Genomic DNA, 17,063 nt, shown 5'->3' with positions numbered 1-17,063 from the left:
AAAGTAGCAATTTTATGACACTCGTGAGATTGACAGTAGGCTCCATTTTCTTTCTCTTTCAAGTGATGTGGGCATTGCTGACTAGACCAATGTTTATTGTCCATCCCTACTTGGCACTTGAGAAATGGTGATGAACTGCCTTCTTGAACCACTGCAGTCCATGTAGTGGCAGTACTCCCATGATGCTGGTGCATAGGGAGTTCCAACAGTTTGATCCAATGATGATGAAGGAATGGCAATATGCTTCCATGTCAGGATGGTGTGCGACTTAGAAACATTTTCTGAGACTAATAGTGGAGTAATTTGTGGTGATTTGCAAATGTGGTGGCACATCTTTTCTCCTTAAATTGCTGGGTTTTTAATAGACTGATACTCTAGTGGCCAGTGAGGTGTTGTATATGGCTACTCAACAGTTCGGGTAATGCTAAATCAGCGAGTCTCGTGATTAGATACAGAGTGCCTTTGATTGAGGGACTCCATCCCCCTCCAAGGAGGTGCTAAATTTTAACTGCCTTGCATGCTGCATGGTGACAGGCCTACATGCAGCTGGGATAATTCCAGCAGCGGCAGGATGAAGTCCTTAAGTCATCATTAATTGTCTCAATTGGTGGCAGGATGGGAGGGGCAACTATGGGCCTTCTTACCCGTTACTTAATTCTGTTAGTGGCGTTCAGGTACACCACCAGCCTACCTAAATACTTCCCTTCTCCAAACTTGCCACCAGAGAGCAGAGAATTCCACCCATAACGGTTATCGAATAATAGGAAGCCATTCAACCGGTCATGTCCATGCTGGCTCCCTGAGATGCATCTCAGCTCGTCCTCCCTTTTCATGGTAGTCCTGTAGATATTTTCTCTTCAGATAATTGTCCAACTTCCTTTTGAAAGCCATGATTTATTCTGCCTCCACCACGCTCCAGAGATGTATTTAACTGGGCAGCTAATGAGCATTTCCTGAAAAATATACTATCAACACACTAGCATATAAGACTGTGACACATGCCCTTAACCAGGAAACCTTATCCTTGGAGATATAATTTATCGGAACACTTAATTATCAGGGTGTAATCTCCCATGACGTTGCACATGGATAAAAAATTTGATTCTTGCAAGCTGCATTTCTACTTGATTCGTACTCCAGTTATTTGTGCTTCCTTTCTCTCCTTGTTTAGCATAAACTCTCTCTGTACAACTCGGTCATTGTCGTCTATGGTGGGCTCTTGCTGCCTCTTTATCAAAGTCCCTCCTTCTCTCTGTTGTGTGACTCTCTGTCACTCTCTCACTTAACTGCTTGCGCAGTTTCTATCTTTAATACCCTGGATGTTACAGCATGGAAATAGAACCATTTGGTCTAACCAACCCCAGGTCCAATTATATTATGGTTTATGGCATTTTGAGGGTTTATCCATCCACCTAAAAATAGTTCTATTTATATTTATCCACCCTGTTTCCCACTGCCCTTTAACTGATTTTCCTTCATCTATGCATCCAATCTAATTTTAAATGTTGACATAGTTTCTTCCTTGACCATGAACCGTGAATTAAATACCACAGCCTTGGATGTCTTTGTGTGCTGTATGTGACTCACAAGCAGCTCTCAGGCTATTTTGCAGTGCTGATCTACATTTAGGTTTTGGTCTCCTTACCTGAGAAAGGACATATTGGCACTGGAGGGAGTGCAGAGGAGATTCACTTGGTTGATCCCAGAGTTGAGGGGATTAGATTATGACGAGAGGTTGAGTAGACTGGGACTGTACTCATTGGAGTTCAGAAGGATGCGGGGGGATCTTATTGAAACATATAAAATTATGAAGGGAATAGATAGGATAGATGCGGGCAGGTTGTTTCCACTGGTCGGGGAAAGCAGAACTAGGGGGCATAGCCTCAAAATAAGGGGAAGTAGATTTAGGACGGAGTGTAGGAGGAACTTCTTCACCCAAAGGGTTGTGGATCTCTGGAATTCCTTGCCCAGTGAAGCAGTTGAGGCTCCTTCTTTAAACGTTTTTAACAAAAAGATAGATACCTTTCTAAAGAATAAAGGGATTTGGGGATATGGTGTACGGGCCGGAGAGTGGAGCTGAGTCCACAAAGATCAGCCATGATCTCATTGAATGGCGGAGCAGGCTCGAGGGGCCAGATGGCCTACTCCTGTTCCTAGTTCTTATGTTCTTATGTAAATAGATAAAACTACAGAGCAGCTGAGGGTATAACCAGTCCTAAAATGGCTGGCCTTCATTGGGTCTACATTTGGGAAATAGTATTTCCCCTTTTAAAAGGTGGAATGCCAGCAATTCTATTACACGTTCCCTGCTACTTTCTCTGTTCGCATTGCCCACTGATCGTACCATGGGTAAACAAAATAGCCTTTGTTCACACAAAAATGGACAGAATTGCAGAATTCTCCATACAACAACAAAATGCCATAATCCATAATGGAATTGGACCTGAAGGAATGGATCTAAGATGGAATCACTAAACACCATTTAAAAAAAAAAAAATTTTTAAATCAAAATTCATCGTGACATTCGGTCACTAGATTAATTGAGCTGAAAACCAGCTGAAGTGGGAATGGGGAGGAAAAATTACCACTTCTAATATCACTGCATTGGAACAATAGGAGGTAGAAATGAATGTACTGGCTGAATTAAGCAGGAAATGTATTTGTGGATGCCTGTAAACATGAGGAGAAGATTTTAAATCAGAGCTTGGCAATATTTGCCATAATCTTATTTGCAAACTTTTGGGGGCTGCTTTTGAATTTGGTAGATATAAGGCTATATTTACAACGTTACTTGAGCTTTTAAGTTCACATTGCATTTCATTCCTAAAAACACAGCCAAAAATGCATCACAGCAAAGGCATATATAAAATTCAATTTATTAAATTTTCTACTGTACAAATTGGACCTACACCTCAAAACATTTCCTCAATTTGTGTGCAATATACTGTTACAAAACTAATATTTAAGATTATTTTATAAGGTACCCCAGATAGATATACTTGTCAAAAAATAGTGTGGCCACAGTTATTCTGGTTTTGAGCTGCATTATTAAGCCAGTGTTATTGCCCTGCTTTTCTGCTGATGAGTCCTCCTTTAAGTTTTTCAATGGTGCCTGAATTATCTTTTTTTTTAATTGCCCTAATGTTTTGGTCTCACTTTGACTCTGTCCCTATTATACACGTGCACACATATACTCACACACCCACATGCTCAGACATACACCCATGAGCAGGAATGGCTTCCAGGTTATGTCCCTGAGCTTTCAGTCACCAAGCATGCACCAATTCACGTCAAATTTTTTAGTTTGCACTGATCAGAAATGTATACATGGTACTTGTGCATGTTAACCAGCAATGTGAATAGGGGTGGACGTGTAATGGGTAAATTGATGGGGGTTAGATGTTGATGTGTGCACATAAGGAGAGGGGTGGTTGTATTTTCTATAAGCAGTCAATTAGAGGTATAGATTACATATTCCTACATACTACTTTGATTACTGAAAGAAATGTGCCACTGAGTAAATAATTTTGAAGACGTCCATACTCGAGCTGATGAGAAAACAGAAGCAACATTTCCAATTTTCTAAAAGCATAGATAATATGCATTATCATCTTTGAAAATATTATTGATTGAAACTCAAAGATTGTAAAACTTTATTAGATGTTTATTACTGTGTGCTTCCACTTAGGAATTATATTCTTAAATGTATTTTCTTCTCAGTCATATGACAGTGGACTTGCCCAGGGTGGTGGACTGGAATCACATGGTAAGCATCATTTTATAGTAGAAAAATTATTTGTCAACGTATTTGTTTTCCTATTGTGCTGCTAAACAGGATCAATCTAATGAACAAAACAGAATTTATGCATATTTATTCTGTCATTGATTAAATTGGATTGATTTAAAAACTGTTGCTTTGTCTAATGTAACTATTAAGTCCACAGTTTTCACATGTAACTTCTGTGGTTTAGGCTATTAATCAGTATGCATTAAATAAAAGTATGTACAGGAAAGGAAGCAATATATCTGAGGCTAAATTGATCCCAGTTGCTCTCATTGATCATTTTCATGGTTTACATAAAGGATCATTAGCTGAGCTTGTTTGGCATTATTGTTCCAAAAAACCTTTCTCTAGATTTACTTCCAGATTGTTTGTGAAATAACACGGATGCCCTTTCAAAGCCGCAATCTCAGTTTATCGCCACATTCCCGTAACAGCCTCCCAGAACAGGCGCCAGAATGTGGCGACTAGGGGCTTTTCACAGTAACTTCATTTGAAGCCTACTTGTGACAATAAGCGATTTTCATTTCATTTCATTCTGCATCCTATTATTTTAGAATCATAGAATTTGCAGTGCCGAAGGAAGCAATTCAGCCCATCGAGTCTGCACCAGCCCTTGGAAAGAGCACAGTACTTTTTAAAAAAAATTTTAAGTACCCAATTTTTTTTTTTCCAGTTAAGGGGCAATAATTTAACGTGACCAATCCACCTAACCTGCACATCTTTGGGTTGTGGGGGTGAAACCCACGCAGACACGGAGAACGTGCAAACTCCACATGGACAGTGACCCAGGGCCGGGATTCGAACCTGGGTCCTTGGCGCCGCAGGCAGCAATGCCAACCACATGTGCCACTGTGCTGCCCCAAGAGCACCCTACTTAAGTCCACGCCTCCACCGTGAACCAGTAATCCCACCAAACCTTTTGGACACGAAAGGACAATTTAGCATGGCCAATCCATCTAACCTGCACATATTTGGACTGTGGGAGAAAACTGGAGCACCCGGAGGAAACCCACACAGACACAGGGAGAAAGTGCAAACTCCACACAGGCCGTCGCAAAGCGGGAATTGAACCCGGGTCCCTGGAGCTGTGAGGCAGCAGTGCTAACCACTATACCACCTTGCCGCCCATCATGAAAGCCAAAAGTCACCCTATTTAACAGTCTATCTGGGTAATACCTTGTTATAATTTACTTGGTGTTACAAATGCCTGGTGTCATAGTTCATATGTTCTAGAGGTATCATAAACACAGGACGTAGGAGCAGGAGTCGACCATTCGTCCCTTCCCGCCTGCAGTGCCATTCAATAATATTGATTGTAGCTTCAACTCAATTTTCCCGTCCACCCCCATAACCTCAACCCCTGGTCTATTAAAAATCTTATCCAGCCTTGAATAAATTCAGTGACCCAGACTCCACTGTTTTAAGGAGATATTTAGTAGCTTTCAGCACACTCTCGAACAAGGATGGAATATGGCTAACAGAGAAAGTTACAAAAAGCATAAAATTGGGAAAAAAACTGCAAAGATTTGTGACAGGTCAGAAGAGAGGACAGATTATGAGAGAAAGCTAGCTAGAAATATAAAAGCAGTTGGTAATAGTTTCTCAAAGTATTTTAACAAGGGAAAGAGTCACTAATGCGAGTGGTGGTCCTCCCCGAATGAGAGGTGGACTTACATTGGGAGCACCACACGCTCCCTCTTTGCAGGTCCCTGCTGGCTGTGGTTGTCACCCAGCTCTGGACTTTGGTCGAGTCGAACAGCTGCTCCTCAAAAGCCACAAAGTCGGTGCCTGTCTAACCCTCTTACCTCCCGACTGCTCACACTCCTCACTTGGGCGGTTGAGCCTTGAGGGCCGTGTGTGCTCCTGGAAGGCTACTGCTGCTGACTATCTGGCCTGGCCTTTGCTCTCTCACTCCCACTGGTCCGGTTGCCACCCAGTCCCCTCACTCTCAGGCCTGACTTCTGGCGCTGGTAGAGTCACCCTGCTGCTCCTCGAAAAGCACGTAGCCAGTGCCTGTCTGGCCCTTGCATCTCCTGACTGCTCACCTCTCTGGTCTCATTCAGGTGGCCAGGCCTTGAACCTCAACAACCGCATACGCTCCTGCCTGGTTGCTGCTGGCTTTCCGGACTGGCCTCTGCTCTCTCGTCCACACCGGTCCAGTTACCGCCCAACGCTCTCCCTTTCAGTCCTGATCTCTGGCTCTGATCGAGTTGCCCACTGCTCCCCAAAAACCACAACACTGGCACTTGCCTAGCCTTCGCACCCCCTGACTGCTCACCTCTCGGCTCTTGCTTGGGTAGTTGGGCCTTGAAACACACGACTGTGCATGCTCCTGGCTGGCTGCTGGCATTCTGGCTTCAGCTCTGCTCTCTCGCCCTCACCGATCTGGTTGCCACCCAACCCTCTCACTCTCAGCTCTGGTCGAGTCTCCCCACTTGCTGTTGCTCGCCGAAATCAACAACATCGGTGCTTGCCTGACCTTCGCACCTCCTGACTGCTCACCTCTCGGTCCTTACTTGGGGAGCCGGGCCTCAAACCTCAACGACTGTGCGTGCTCGTGGCTGGCTGCTGGCAATCTGGCTTCGCATCTGCTCTCTCGCCCTCACCGATCTGGTTGCTGCCCAGCCCTCTTACCTTCAGCCCTGGCTCTGGTCGAGTCACCCCGCTGGCAGCTGCTCCCAAAAACTACGACGCCGGCGCTTGCCTGACCTTCACACCTCCTGACTGCTCGGCTCTTGGTCAGGTGACTGGGCCTTGATCCTCAATGGCTGTAGTTGTGCCCCTGGCTGGCTGTCGCTGGGTCTCTGTTTTACGTTTGGTTGCTTGCCCGCCCTCCTCAGTCCTGGCTGCTGTCCCTGTTGTCTGTTAGCCAGCGCCGCCGCCTCGCCTCACTGAAGGCTTCACAGGCTCGCACCCCAATGTTAGGTTGGTGACCTCACTTATGCCTCGGGTTGTCCACCGGACCGAATGTCAGAAACCTGGCTGCTGCTTCACTCAATGAAAGTTAAGAAACTTCACTCCAATTAAAGAAATCCGCCTGAACTGCTCTTGAGTCTCAACCACTTCTCAAAGTCTGGCAAACAGTTTGCCCGCTCCACTAATTAGAGCCCAATATTGTTCTGTATTGCCTACTAATCAGCTCAATGATGAGCGCATCAGCAAATTCAGAACTACCAGACTCTGGTGCTCCCACACCACAGTCAGCTCTCCGTATGCCCCCCTCTCCCCCCAACCCCCACCACCACCACCACCACCAATGGCTGGGGGCCCAGGCTGCAGCACTGTGTATTTCATTGTAAATCCATAAAACCATAAGACCTAGGAGCATAATTAGCCCATTCAGCCCCTCGGGTCTACTCCATCATTTAATCATTGCTGCTATTGTCCTCATCCGCATTCTTCTGCCTTCTCTCCATAACCCCTGTACCCCTTATTACTCAAGGACCTATCCATCTCTGTCTTAAAGACACTCAGTGATTTGGCCTCCATAGCCTTCTGCTTCAATGAGTTCCACAGATTCACCACTCTCTTGTTGAAGAAATTCCCCATCTCTGTTTTAAAGGCTGGTCCCTTCAGTCTGAGACTGTGCCTTCGGGTTCTAGTTACTCCTACTAGTGCAAACATCCTCTCCACGTTCACTCTGTCCAGGCCCCTTAATACTCTGTATGTTTCAATGAGATGCCGCCTCATCCAGACCATAAGACCGTGCTCCTTCTCCCAGCATACAAGCAGAAATTTAAGCGGGAGAATCCGGATAAGAAGGTAGTGCAGTGCTAGTCCGAGGAAACATAAGAGCTCCTACGTGACTGCGTGGAGACAGTGGACAGGTCCATATTTAAGAACTCAGCGACCAACCTAAATAAGTGTGCAACCACTGTCACAGACTTCCTCAGCAATTGTGTACGCAGCTGTGTGCCAAAGAAAGCAATACGTACGTTCCCCAACCGGAAACCATGGCTTAATCAGGCGATTGACTCCCTGAAGGACAGGTTTGAGCTGTTCAAGTCAGGCGACCCTGACCTATACAAGAAACCCAGGTACGACTTCCACAAAGCCATCCAGGATGCCAAGAGAAAATATCAGACCAAGCTAGAGTTACAGACTAGCGTAACAGACTCTTGTCATTTGTAGCAAGGCCTAAACAACATAACGGGCTACAAAGCGAAGCCAAGCGGTATCTCCGGCAGCAGCTCACTCCTCCCCGATGAACTCAATGCATTCTATGCTCAGTTCGAGCAAGAATCCATTGATCCGCTGTCGACTGCCCCAGCAGCCCAAAGCCCACCCATACCCACCGTCACAACGTCCAAAGTCAGATCAGCCTTCCTGAAGGTGAACCCTCGGAAGGCGACGGGTCCGGATGGGATCCCTGGTCGTGCACTCGGAGCTTGCGCGGACCAGCTGGCAGATGTGTTCACGGACATCTTTAACCTCTCCCTATTCCGCTCCGAGTTCCCACCTACTTCAAGAAGACCACCATCATACCGGTGCCAAAGCAGAACCAGGCAATATGCCTCAATGACTACTATCCAGTGGCCTTGACATCAATCATAATGAAGTGCTTCGAGAGGCTGGTCATTGTTGTGGGAAAAATCAACCACTTCAAGAGTCAGACTTGTTGTGTTCAAATAAGTGCAGTTTTATTGTTACACGAAGCTTCGGGAGAAAGCATACGTACCCCGCGGTACAGTAGCCAGCCTTTCTCCCGGTTTGAATGGCAGTCATTCATTTTATACTTTGGGTTCACAATGAGCCCAGATACAAAACAATTATCATCTTGTTATCTTTAAACTGCCACTTTGGGTTCACAATGAGCCCAGATACAAAACAATTAGAACATAGAACATAGAACGAATTACCTCGAATTATCACCTTGTTATCTTTAAACATTTTATAGATTGTACATCGCTATTTGTAAGCGTTTTGCCATTTACACATGGCCACAGTCAAAGAGGTTTTACAGGTTACAGGCAGCAGCAGGAAAGTAGTATCGATTGTCCCTTTGTTTTAGGAAATGGCCCAAGACATTCGTATTAGCATATCATTGTGTACACCTTGGCTGAAGTCAGCTTTATTCAAGTGGTGTCCCGCATTTATATATTTCGTAATCTTCCTGTCTGGCACCCTTTGTCCTGGATCTGTTCCTATCTGTCCTACTGGCACCCCGCTGGACTCCAGGCGTCAGTTATGTCTACTTTATTCTCTGTGTCTCCATCTTGTGTGTCAGGCAGCCATCTTCTGTGCCAAGTGCCCTTCTGAACCATTTCCCACTTCAACCCCTCCTTTTGGTCCGGGCTGTTGTTGCCCCAACAGCCCTGTAGACCAACACCACGGTACCTTTCATAGGTATAGGTCCACAACTTCCCGTCTCTCTCCGCATCTCCTGGAGTCTTCGGGGAATATTGTGGTTTCGTTAAGGGTGACACTGGCTCCTCACACAACCTTTGTTACTGTACTACAGCAGATTTTTAGACACCCAAAGCTAAGGCAGCACGCCAGTGTGACCGATATGAACATGACCAGTCCGTGTATTAAATAGGGTCCCCAGATATTTCCCACTAGCCACTCTAGCCAGCTACTTCCTTTTGTGGGTCCCTGTCTGAAGTTATCCAGTTGTTCCCTGATATTGTGAATGGCCTCTGTAATATTATAGGATTCATCTATGACATGGGTTATACATTTATCTCCTATGATTGTACACACTCCCCCTTGTTGGGCTAACTGGTAGTCTACTGCATACCGTGTCTGTTGTGCATATAATCTGAGTTCAGCCATTTCTTGGTTGACAGCCTCTAGCGCTTTTGAGGTACTGTTTCCCAAGATTGTTAATCCACAAACAATTACATTTCTGTTCTTAGCACTAATCACTCCTGCTGCTCCCCCCAGAGATAGAGTCACCCCAGGGATGATCCTAATGTGCCCGGGGTTTCCCAATCAGCGCAGAATTCCTTGCTGATAGCCCGGTCACTATTCTTCTCCGAATATGTCCCTTCTGAGGGCATGGTACGGTGAGTGGTCCTATGGTTCCCACTGCAAAAAGGCCTGGGAGATGTAGTGTTTCTGTCGCGTACGTTCCATTGAAGAGGAAGACGTATCCCTCCTTTGCCCAGTAGCATGTAGTGTCCTGATTATGAGTCTGCCTGTATTCGCAATTTTTTGGATTTCACCACCTGGTAAGTATCAAACGGGTATGTCCATGTGGCTGAGCTTACGTGAGTCCCATTGCACTGCCCACACATGAGCTGTCTTCCTGTGGTTATGTTCAGGCATTTTAGTTCATTGCAGGTGCAAGTAAACTGTCCTTTATTAACCCGACAATGCAGGCGGGCGGATGCACTGCGTCTATATGCAGGAATTATTTGTGGGGACCAGGGCATAGGCACATCCCCATCCCTGCCCTGTGAAACAAAGCGGATAGCTTGCTGTATCTTGACCAGCTTTCCCTCCCTCCTTTTGGAGCTCCCCGCCCCCAGCGTCGGTAGGATTTGCAAGTTTCACACATCTCCCCTGTATCCCCTTTTCATACTTTCCGATTTCTCCCTTACAGGGTGCACCTGATGTATCAACTATATATAAATTACTCGGGATCCACCCAGGGGTGGCTACAAATAGGGCTTCTACCGACTGTGCTAATGGGTAGCATACAGTTCCATTCCCGTGTAAGTTTATGTGGGCTTTGTAAAATAGATTATCCTCTAGCCCAGTCAAATTTACAGTCGCGACAACGCAAAGTATCATAATCACACCCGTGGTTACACACATTTTTACAACGAGCAAGTATCAATTCTGACACTATAGTTTATAATCTGTCTGTATGCTTGGTTGCAGAACTGTTCTACACTTTCCGAGTACACTGGGCGTTCGCTCGCCTCCTGTGTTTGGGGGAAAGCAATCGGATCAGTTCATTCATGTTCAGTTTATACAATTTGAGCTGGGTCCAGTGTTTCCAGGTTTCCTTCCCTCTTATGTCAATACAGGCACAGGTGTCTCCACTAATTATGACTTCATATGGCCCATTCCATTTTGGGTCAAATCCTGGCTTAACAGGTAGTGTTTTTATTAGGATGTGACTCCCCGCTGCTGGGACATCAGGGAATATTTCAAGCTCCCTTTGTGTGTCTTTTTGTTCCTGATGTCCCGACTTGGACCCTGAAGCTATTAGGATATCGTCGACATATTGTAGGGCCATGCTGCCTTCTGGTAGTTCTACCCTACTCAGGATGTCACTCATTACCCGATGGAAGGTAGCGGGGCTGTTGTGGAATCCCTGTGATAGGCGAGTCCACGTGTATTGTCTGTCGCCTACTGTAGTGGCGAATTTGTCCTGGGATTCTGGATCCAATGGTAGGGACCAGAATCCATTGGCTATGTCCAATACTGTGAATATTTTATGTTCCTGCGACAGTCCGTTCAGGATTGTCGAGGGGTTTGCTACAATGGGGTGCAATTTGGGCATGACTTTATTAAGTCCGGTATAGTCTATCGTGAGCCTATAGCTCCCATCAGGCTTGATTACTGGCCAGGTTGGGGAGTTAGTGGTGCTTGTGGTCTCCCTTAGGATTCCCCTCTCTTTGACTATTTCTACTACGGCCTTTTCTGCCTCTGGCTTAATTGGATACTGTCGGTGGGGCTTATGCTCTGGTCCTGGTACCCTTATCGGGTCCGTTTTAGTCAGTCCAGTATCTAATTTTGTCTCCGCCCACACTCTGGGGATGGAAGCACAGATGGCTCCGAACCCCCCTGTCTTTAATTCCCAATTTCTGGCGGTGACTGTGGCCACCTTAATGGTTTCCAAGTGATTTGTAAGTTTCCCTATTTTAGTTTTCCGACCGTCCTGTATTGGCCAAATCAATTCTCCCTTTCCACAATCTATTAAAACTTTATATTCCTTCATTAAATCATTTCCCATTATTGTACCCTCGTTATTTTGGCATACATAGAATCTCATGGGTATATACAAATTATTTATTTCTACTAACGTGGTTTCGCTCAGGTAGGCGGGTGTTTTGTTCCCTCCTATCCTGGTTAGGTGAATCATTTTGTTTGTATGGGGTAAGGGTAGGTTGGTAACAGATATGGACGCTCCTGTGTCCACTAGCATCTCACATTGTCTGCCCCCTACGAGTGCAGACACACAAATTCTTCCCTCCTTTTTACCCTTGTGAGTGGGGGCTGCAGACAGTCAGCCCTGCTGACCTCGGAGGTTCCGTGATCCCTCCGGTTCTGTGGTGGTCCTGGATCGGGCCGGGGGTCTCCCATGCTTCTCCCAACACACTACCTCTGAGTGTCCATACTTATTACAGTGGCTGCAATGCTTCCCACTGTCTCCTGGTCTGTCTCCTTTCTGTGGGGCCCCGCAATCCCTCGCATAGTGCCCTTGCCGGCCACAATTGTGGCAGGTCAGTTTCGGCTTGGCCCAGTTCCCGTTACTGGGGGTTGCTACTCTTTCTGGTCTTGCTCTGACCTGGGATGTCTCCTCTACCTGTACACCGCTAGCCCACTCTACCAACTCGTCGTAATCCTGGGACATAATCACTCCCATTTTTAGGATAGCCTGGTGGGCACTAGAGAGTTCATCTTTAAAAGCTTGAATGAACGCCCGATCCCCACGGCATGGGTTCCCTTGCCCTGAGCACTCTTAGTACACGTGGAACAATCGTTCCCCATATTCAGAAGCTCCTTCCCCTTTCTGCTGTCTTGTGGCAGTGATCTTGCTCCAGTTAGTGGGAGCGTTCCCTAACACTCTCTGGATTTCCGTTTTAAATTGGGCGAAGGGGTCCTGCTGTTCATCTATCTCTGCTGTTAAAGCGACGGCATGTGTCCACCGTCCCCCGTTATAATCCTGGGCTGCCGGAGTGGCGGGTCAGCCAGCTACCTGCCTCCACTTATCTGCTGGACAGGCTGCCCTGACCAGCTGGTATACGTCTCTTAGGTGTAACTTGTGCCCTACCCAGATTGTGTCTAATTCTTCCCAGAATTTGGTGTTTGCGCTTCTTGGTTGTAATTTGCCCAGGGAAGCCATTATCTGCTGTCTCTCACCTGAGGTAAAGGGTTTATAATTCGCTTTTGGCTGCACATCTGTTCCCCCTCGGGTTACTGGCGCTAAATTGTATTCTAACGCACCCCACCCTGCCGGAGGGGCGGTTGGCCCCTGCTGTGTGGGCTCGTAAGGGGGTAGGGGATCAGTTTCCCCGCTCCCTTGTTGTTCTCTCAACATGTGGTTGTGTTTCTCCAGTTCCCTTACTCTAGATTCTAATTCTCTGATCGTCTCTTTGTCTTCCTTCCACTTTTCAGTAGAGGTGCCTACTTGTTCAATTAGTCCTGCTAACTGATGTACTAACATTATCCCTATCTTTTTAGTCTTGTTTCTCTTCTCTTTGTCTATCCAACCCCTCTGTTGTTCTAAGGTCTGGGAAGTGTCCCAGCCATCCTTCTTCATCTTTTTTATCAACACTTGTCTGTCTGTCATATATGTCTCGATAAGAGAACCTGCAGATCCCCTTTTTATATCATTGTCTGCCATCTCGCAGACTTCAATGCCCCCGGTTACTATGAGTAAAGTGTGCTCTCTACTGGAGGGACTTCACTACCCCCAGCCACTATTACTATTCCAGCGCCGCGCTATCGCTACCGTCTCTCAGGGGTTGAACAACAAGAACAAAGAACAAAGAAATGTACAGCACAGGAACAGGCCCTTCGGCCCTCCAAGCCCGTGCCGACCATGCTGCCCGACTAAACTACAATCTTCTACACTTCCTGGGTCCGTATCCCTCTATTCCCATCCTATTCATGTATTTGTCAAGATGCCCCTTAAATGTCACTATCGTCCCTGCTTCCACCACCTCCTCCGGTAGCGAGTTCCAGGCACCCACTACCCTCTGCGTAAAAAACCTGCCTCGTACATCTACTCTAAACCTTGCCCCTCTCACCTTAAACCTATGCCCCCTAGTAATTGACCCCTCTACCCTGGGGAAAAGCCTCTGACTATCCACTCTGTCTATGCCCCTCATAATTTTGTATACCTCTATCAGGTCTCCCCTCAACCTCCTTCGCTCCAGTGAGAACAAAGCGAGTTTATTCAACCGCTCTTCATAGCTAATGCCCTCCATACCAGGCAACATTCTGGTAAATCTCTTCTGCACCCTCTCTAAAGCCTCCACATCCTTCTGGTAGTGTGGTGACCAGAATTGAACACTATACTCCAAGTGTGGCCTAACTAAGGTTCTATACAGCTGCAACATGACTTGCCAATTCTTATACTCAATGCCACGGCCAATGAAGGCAAGCATGCCGTATGCCTTCTTGACTACCTTCTCCACCTGTGTTGCCCCTTTCAATGACCTGTGGACCTGTACTCCTAGATCTCTTTGACTTTCAATACTCTTGAGGGTTCTACCATTCACTGTATATTCCCTACCTGCATTAGACCTTCCAAAATGCATTACCTCACATTTGTCCGGATTAAACTCCATCTGCCATCTCTCCGCCCAAATCTCCAAACAATCTAAATCCTGCTGTATCCTCCGACAGTCCTCATCGCTATCCGCAATTCCACCAACCTTTGTGTCGTCTGCAAACTTATTAATCAGACCAGTTACATTTTCCTCCAAATCATTTATATATACTACAAAGAGCAAAGGTCCCAGCACTGATCCCTGTGGAACACCACTGGTCACAGCCCTCCAATTAGAAAAGCATCCTTCCATTGCTACTCTCTGCCTTCTATGGCCTAGCCAGTTCTGTATTCACCTTGCCAGCTCACCCCTGATCCCGTGTGACTTCACCTTTTGTACTAGTCTACCATGAGGGACCTTGTCAAAGGCCTTACTGAAGTCCATATAGACAACATCCACTGCCCTACCTGCATCAATCATCTTAGTGACCTCCTCGAAAAACTCTATCAAGTTAGTAAGACACGACCTTCCCTTCACAAAACTGTGCTGCCTCTCACTAATACATCCATTTGCTTCCAAATGGGAGTAGATCCTGTCTCGAAGAATTCTCTCCAGTACTTTCCCTACCACTGAAGTAAGGCTCACCGGCCTGTAGTTCCCGGGATTATCCTTGCTACCCTTCTTAAACAGAGGAACAACATTGGCTATTCTCCAGTCCTCCGGGACATCCCCTGAAGACAGCGAGGATCCAAAGATTTCTGTCAAGGCCTCAGCAATTTCCTCTCCAACCTCCTTCAGTATTCTGGGGTAGATCCCATCAGGCCCTGGGGACTTATCTACCTTAATATTTTTTAAGACACCCAACACCTCGTCTTTTTGGATCTCAATGTGACCCAGGCTATCTACACCCCCTTCTCCAGACTCAACATCTACCAATTTCTTCTCTTTGGTGAATACTGATGCAAAGTATTCATTTAGTACCTCGCCCATTTCCTCTGGCTCCACACATAGATTCCCTTGCCTATCCTTCAGTGGGCCAACCCTTTCCCTGGCTACCCTCTTGCTTTTTATGTACGTGTAAAAAGCCTTGGAATTTTCCTTAACCCTATTTGCCAATGACTTTTCGTGACCCCTTCTAGCCCTCCTGACTCCTTGCTTAATTTCCTTCCTACTTTCCTTATATTCCACGCAGGCTTCGTCTGTTCCCAGCCTTTTAGCCCTGACAAATGCCTCCTTTTTCTTTTTGACGAGGCCTACAATATCTCTCGTCATCCAAGGTTCCCGAAAATTGCCGTATTTATCCTTCTTCCTCACAGGAGCATGCCGGTCATGAATTCCTTTCAACTGCCACTTGAAAGCCTCCCACATGTCAGATGTTGATTTGCCCTCAAACATCCGCCCCCAATCTATGTTCTTCAGTTCCCGCCTAATATTGTTATAATTAGCCTTCCCCCAATTTAACACATTCATCCTCGGACTACTCTTATCCTTGTCCACCAGTACTTTAAAACTTACTGAATTGTGGTCACTGTTACCGAAATGCTCCCCTACTGAAACATCTACCACCTGGCCGGGCTCATTCCCCAATATCAGGTCCAGTACCGCCCCTTCCCTAGTTGGACTGTCTACATATTGTTTTAAGATGCCCTCCTGGATGCTCCTTACAAACTCCGCCCCGTCTAAGCCCCTGGCACTAAGTGAGTCCCAGTCAATATTGGGGAAGTTGAAGTCTCCCATCACCACAACCCTGTTGTTTTTACTCTTTTCCAAAGTCTGTCTACCTATCTGCTCCTCTATCTCCCGCTGGCTGTTGGGAGGCCTGTAGTAAACCCCCAACATTGTGACTGCACCCTTCTTATTCCTGATCTCTACCCATATAGCCTCACTGCCCTCTGAGGTGTCCTCCCGCAGTACAGCTGTGATATTCTCCCGAACCAGTAGCGCAACTCCGCCTCCCCTTTTACATCCCCCTCTATCCCGCCTGAAACATCTAAATCCTGGAACGTTTAACTGCCAATCCTGCCCTTCCCTCAACCAGGTCTCTGTAATGGCAACAACATCATAGTTCCAAGTACTAATCCAAGCTCTAAGTTCATCTGCCTTACCCGTAATACTTCTTGCATTAAAACATATGCACTTCAGGCCACCAGACCCGCTGTGTTCAGCAACTTCTCCCTGTCTGCTCTGCCTCAGAGCCACACTGTCCCTATTCCCTAGTTCTCCCTCAATGCTCTCACCTTCTGACCTATTGCTCCCGTGCCCACCCCCCTGCCATACTAGTTTAAACCCTCCCGTGTGACACTAGCAAACCTCGTGGCCAGGATATTTATGCTTCTCTGGTTTAGCTGCAACCCGTCCTTCTTATACAGGTCACACCTGCCCCGGAAGAGCTCCCAGTGGTCCAGATAACGGAAACCCTCCCTCCTACACAAGCTGTTTAGCCACGTGTTTAGCTGCTCTATCTTCCTATTTCTAGCCTCACTGGCACGTGGCACAGGGAGTAATCCCGAGATTACAACCCTCGAGGTCCTGTCTTTTAACTTTCTGCCTAGCTCCCTGAACTCCTGCTGCAGGACCTCATGCCCCTTCCTGCCTATGTCATTAGTACCAATATGTACAACAACCTCTGCCTGTTTGCCCTCCCCCTTCAGGATGCCCTCTACCCGTTCGGAGACAGCCTGGACCCTGGCACCAGGGAGGCAACATACCATCCTGGAGTCTCTTTCACGTCCACAGAAGCGCCTATCTGTGCCCCTGACTATAGAGTCCCCTATTACTATTGCTCTTCTGCGCTTTGACCCTCCCTTCTGTACATCAGAGCCAGCCGTGGTGCCACTGCTCTGGCTGCTGCTGTTTTCCCCTGATAGGCTATCCCCCCCAACAGT

General features: G+C 46.7%; 1 protein-coding gene across 4 annotated transcripts in view; it reads left to right on the top strand.

Moving 5' to 3' along the window:
- The window catches only part of pggt1b (protein geranylgeranyltransferase type I, beta subunit), a 123,155-nt gene that overhangs the window by 87,235 nt on the left and 18,857 nt on the right, over positions 1 to 17,063 (top strand). For all 4 annotated transcript variants that reach the window (XM_072516479.1, XM_072516478.1, XM_072516475.1 and 1 more), the window contains one exon: positions 3,721 to 3,766. In XM_072516479.1, coding sequence (XP_072372580.1) covers positions 3,721 to 3,766 — 46 coding nt within the window. The remainder of the gene's footprint in view (positions 1 to 3,720; positions 3,767 to 17,063) is intronic.

The sequence above is a fragment of the Scyliorhinus torazame genome, chromosome 9 (genome assembly GCF_047496885.1).
Source record: "Scyliorhinus torazame isolate Kashiwa2021f chromosome 9, sScyTor2.1, whole genome shotgun sequence".
NCBI classification, from domain to species: domain Eukaryota; kingdom Metazoa; phylum Chordata; class Chondrichthyes; order Carcharhiniformes; family Scyliorhinidae; genus Scyliorhinus; species Scyliorhinus torazame.
Note: the sequence above shows the minus strand (reverse complement) of the source record. Positions and strands in the feature narration are given on the sequence as shown.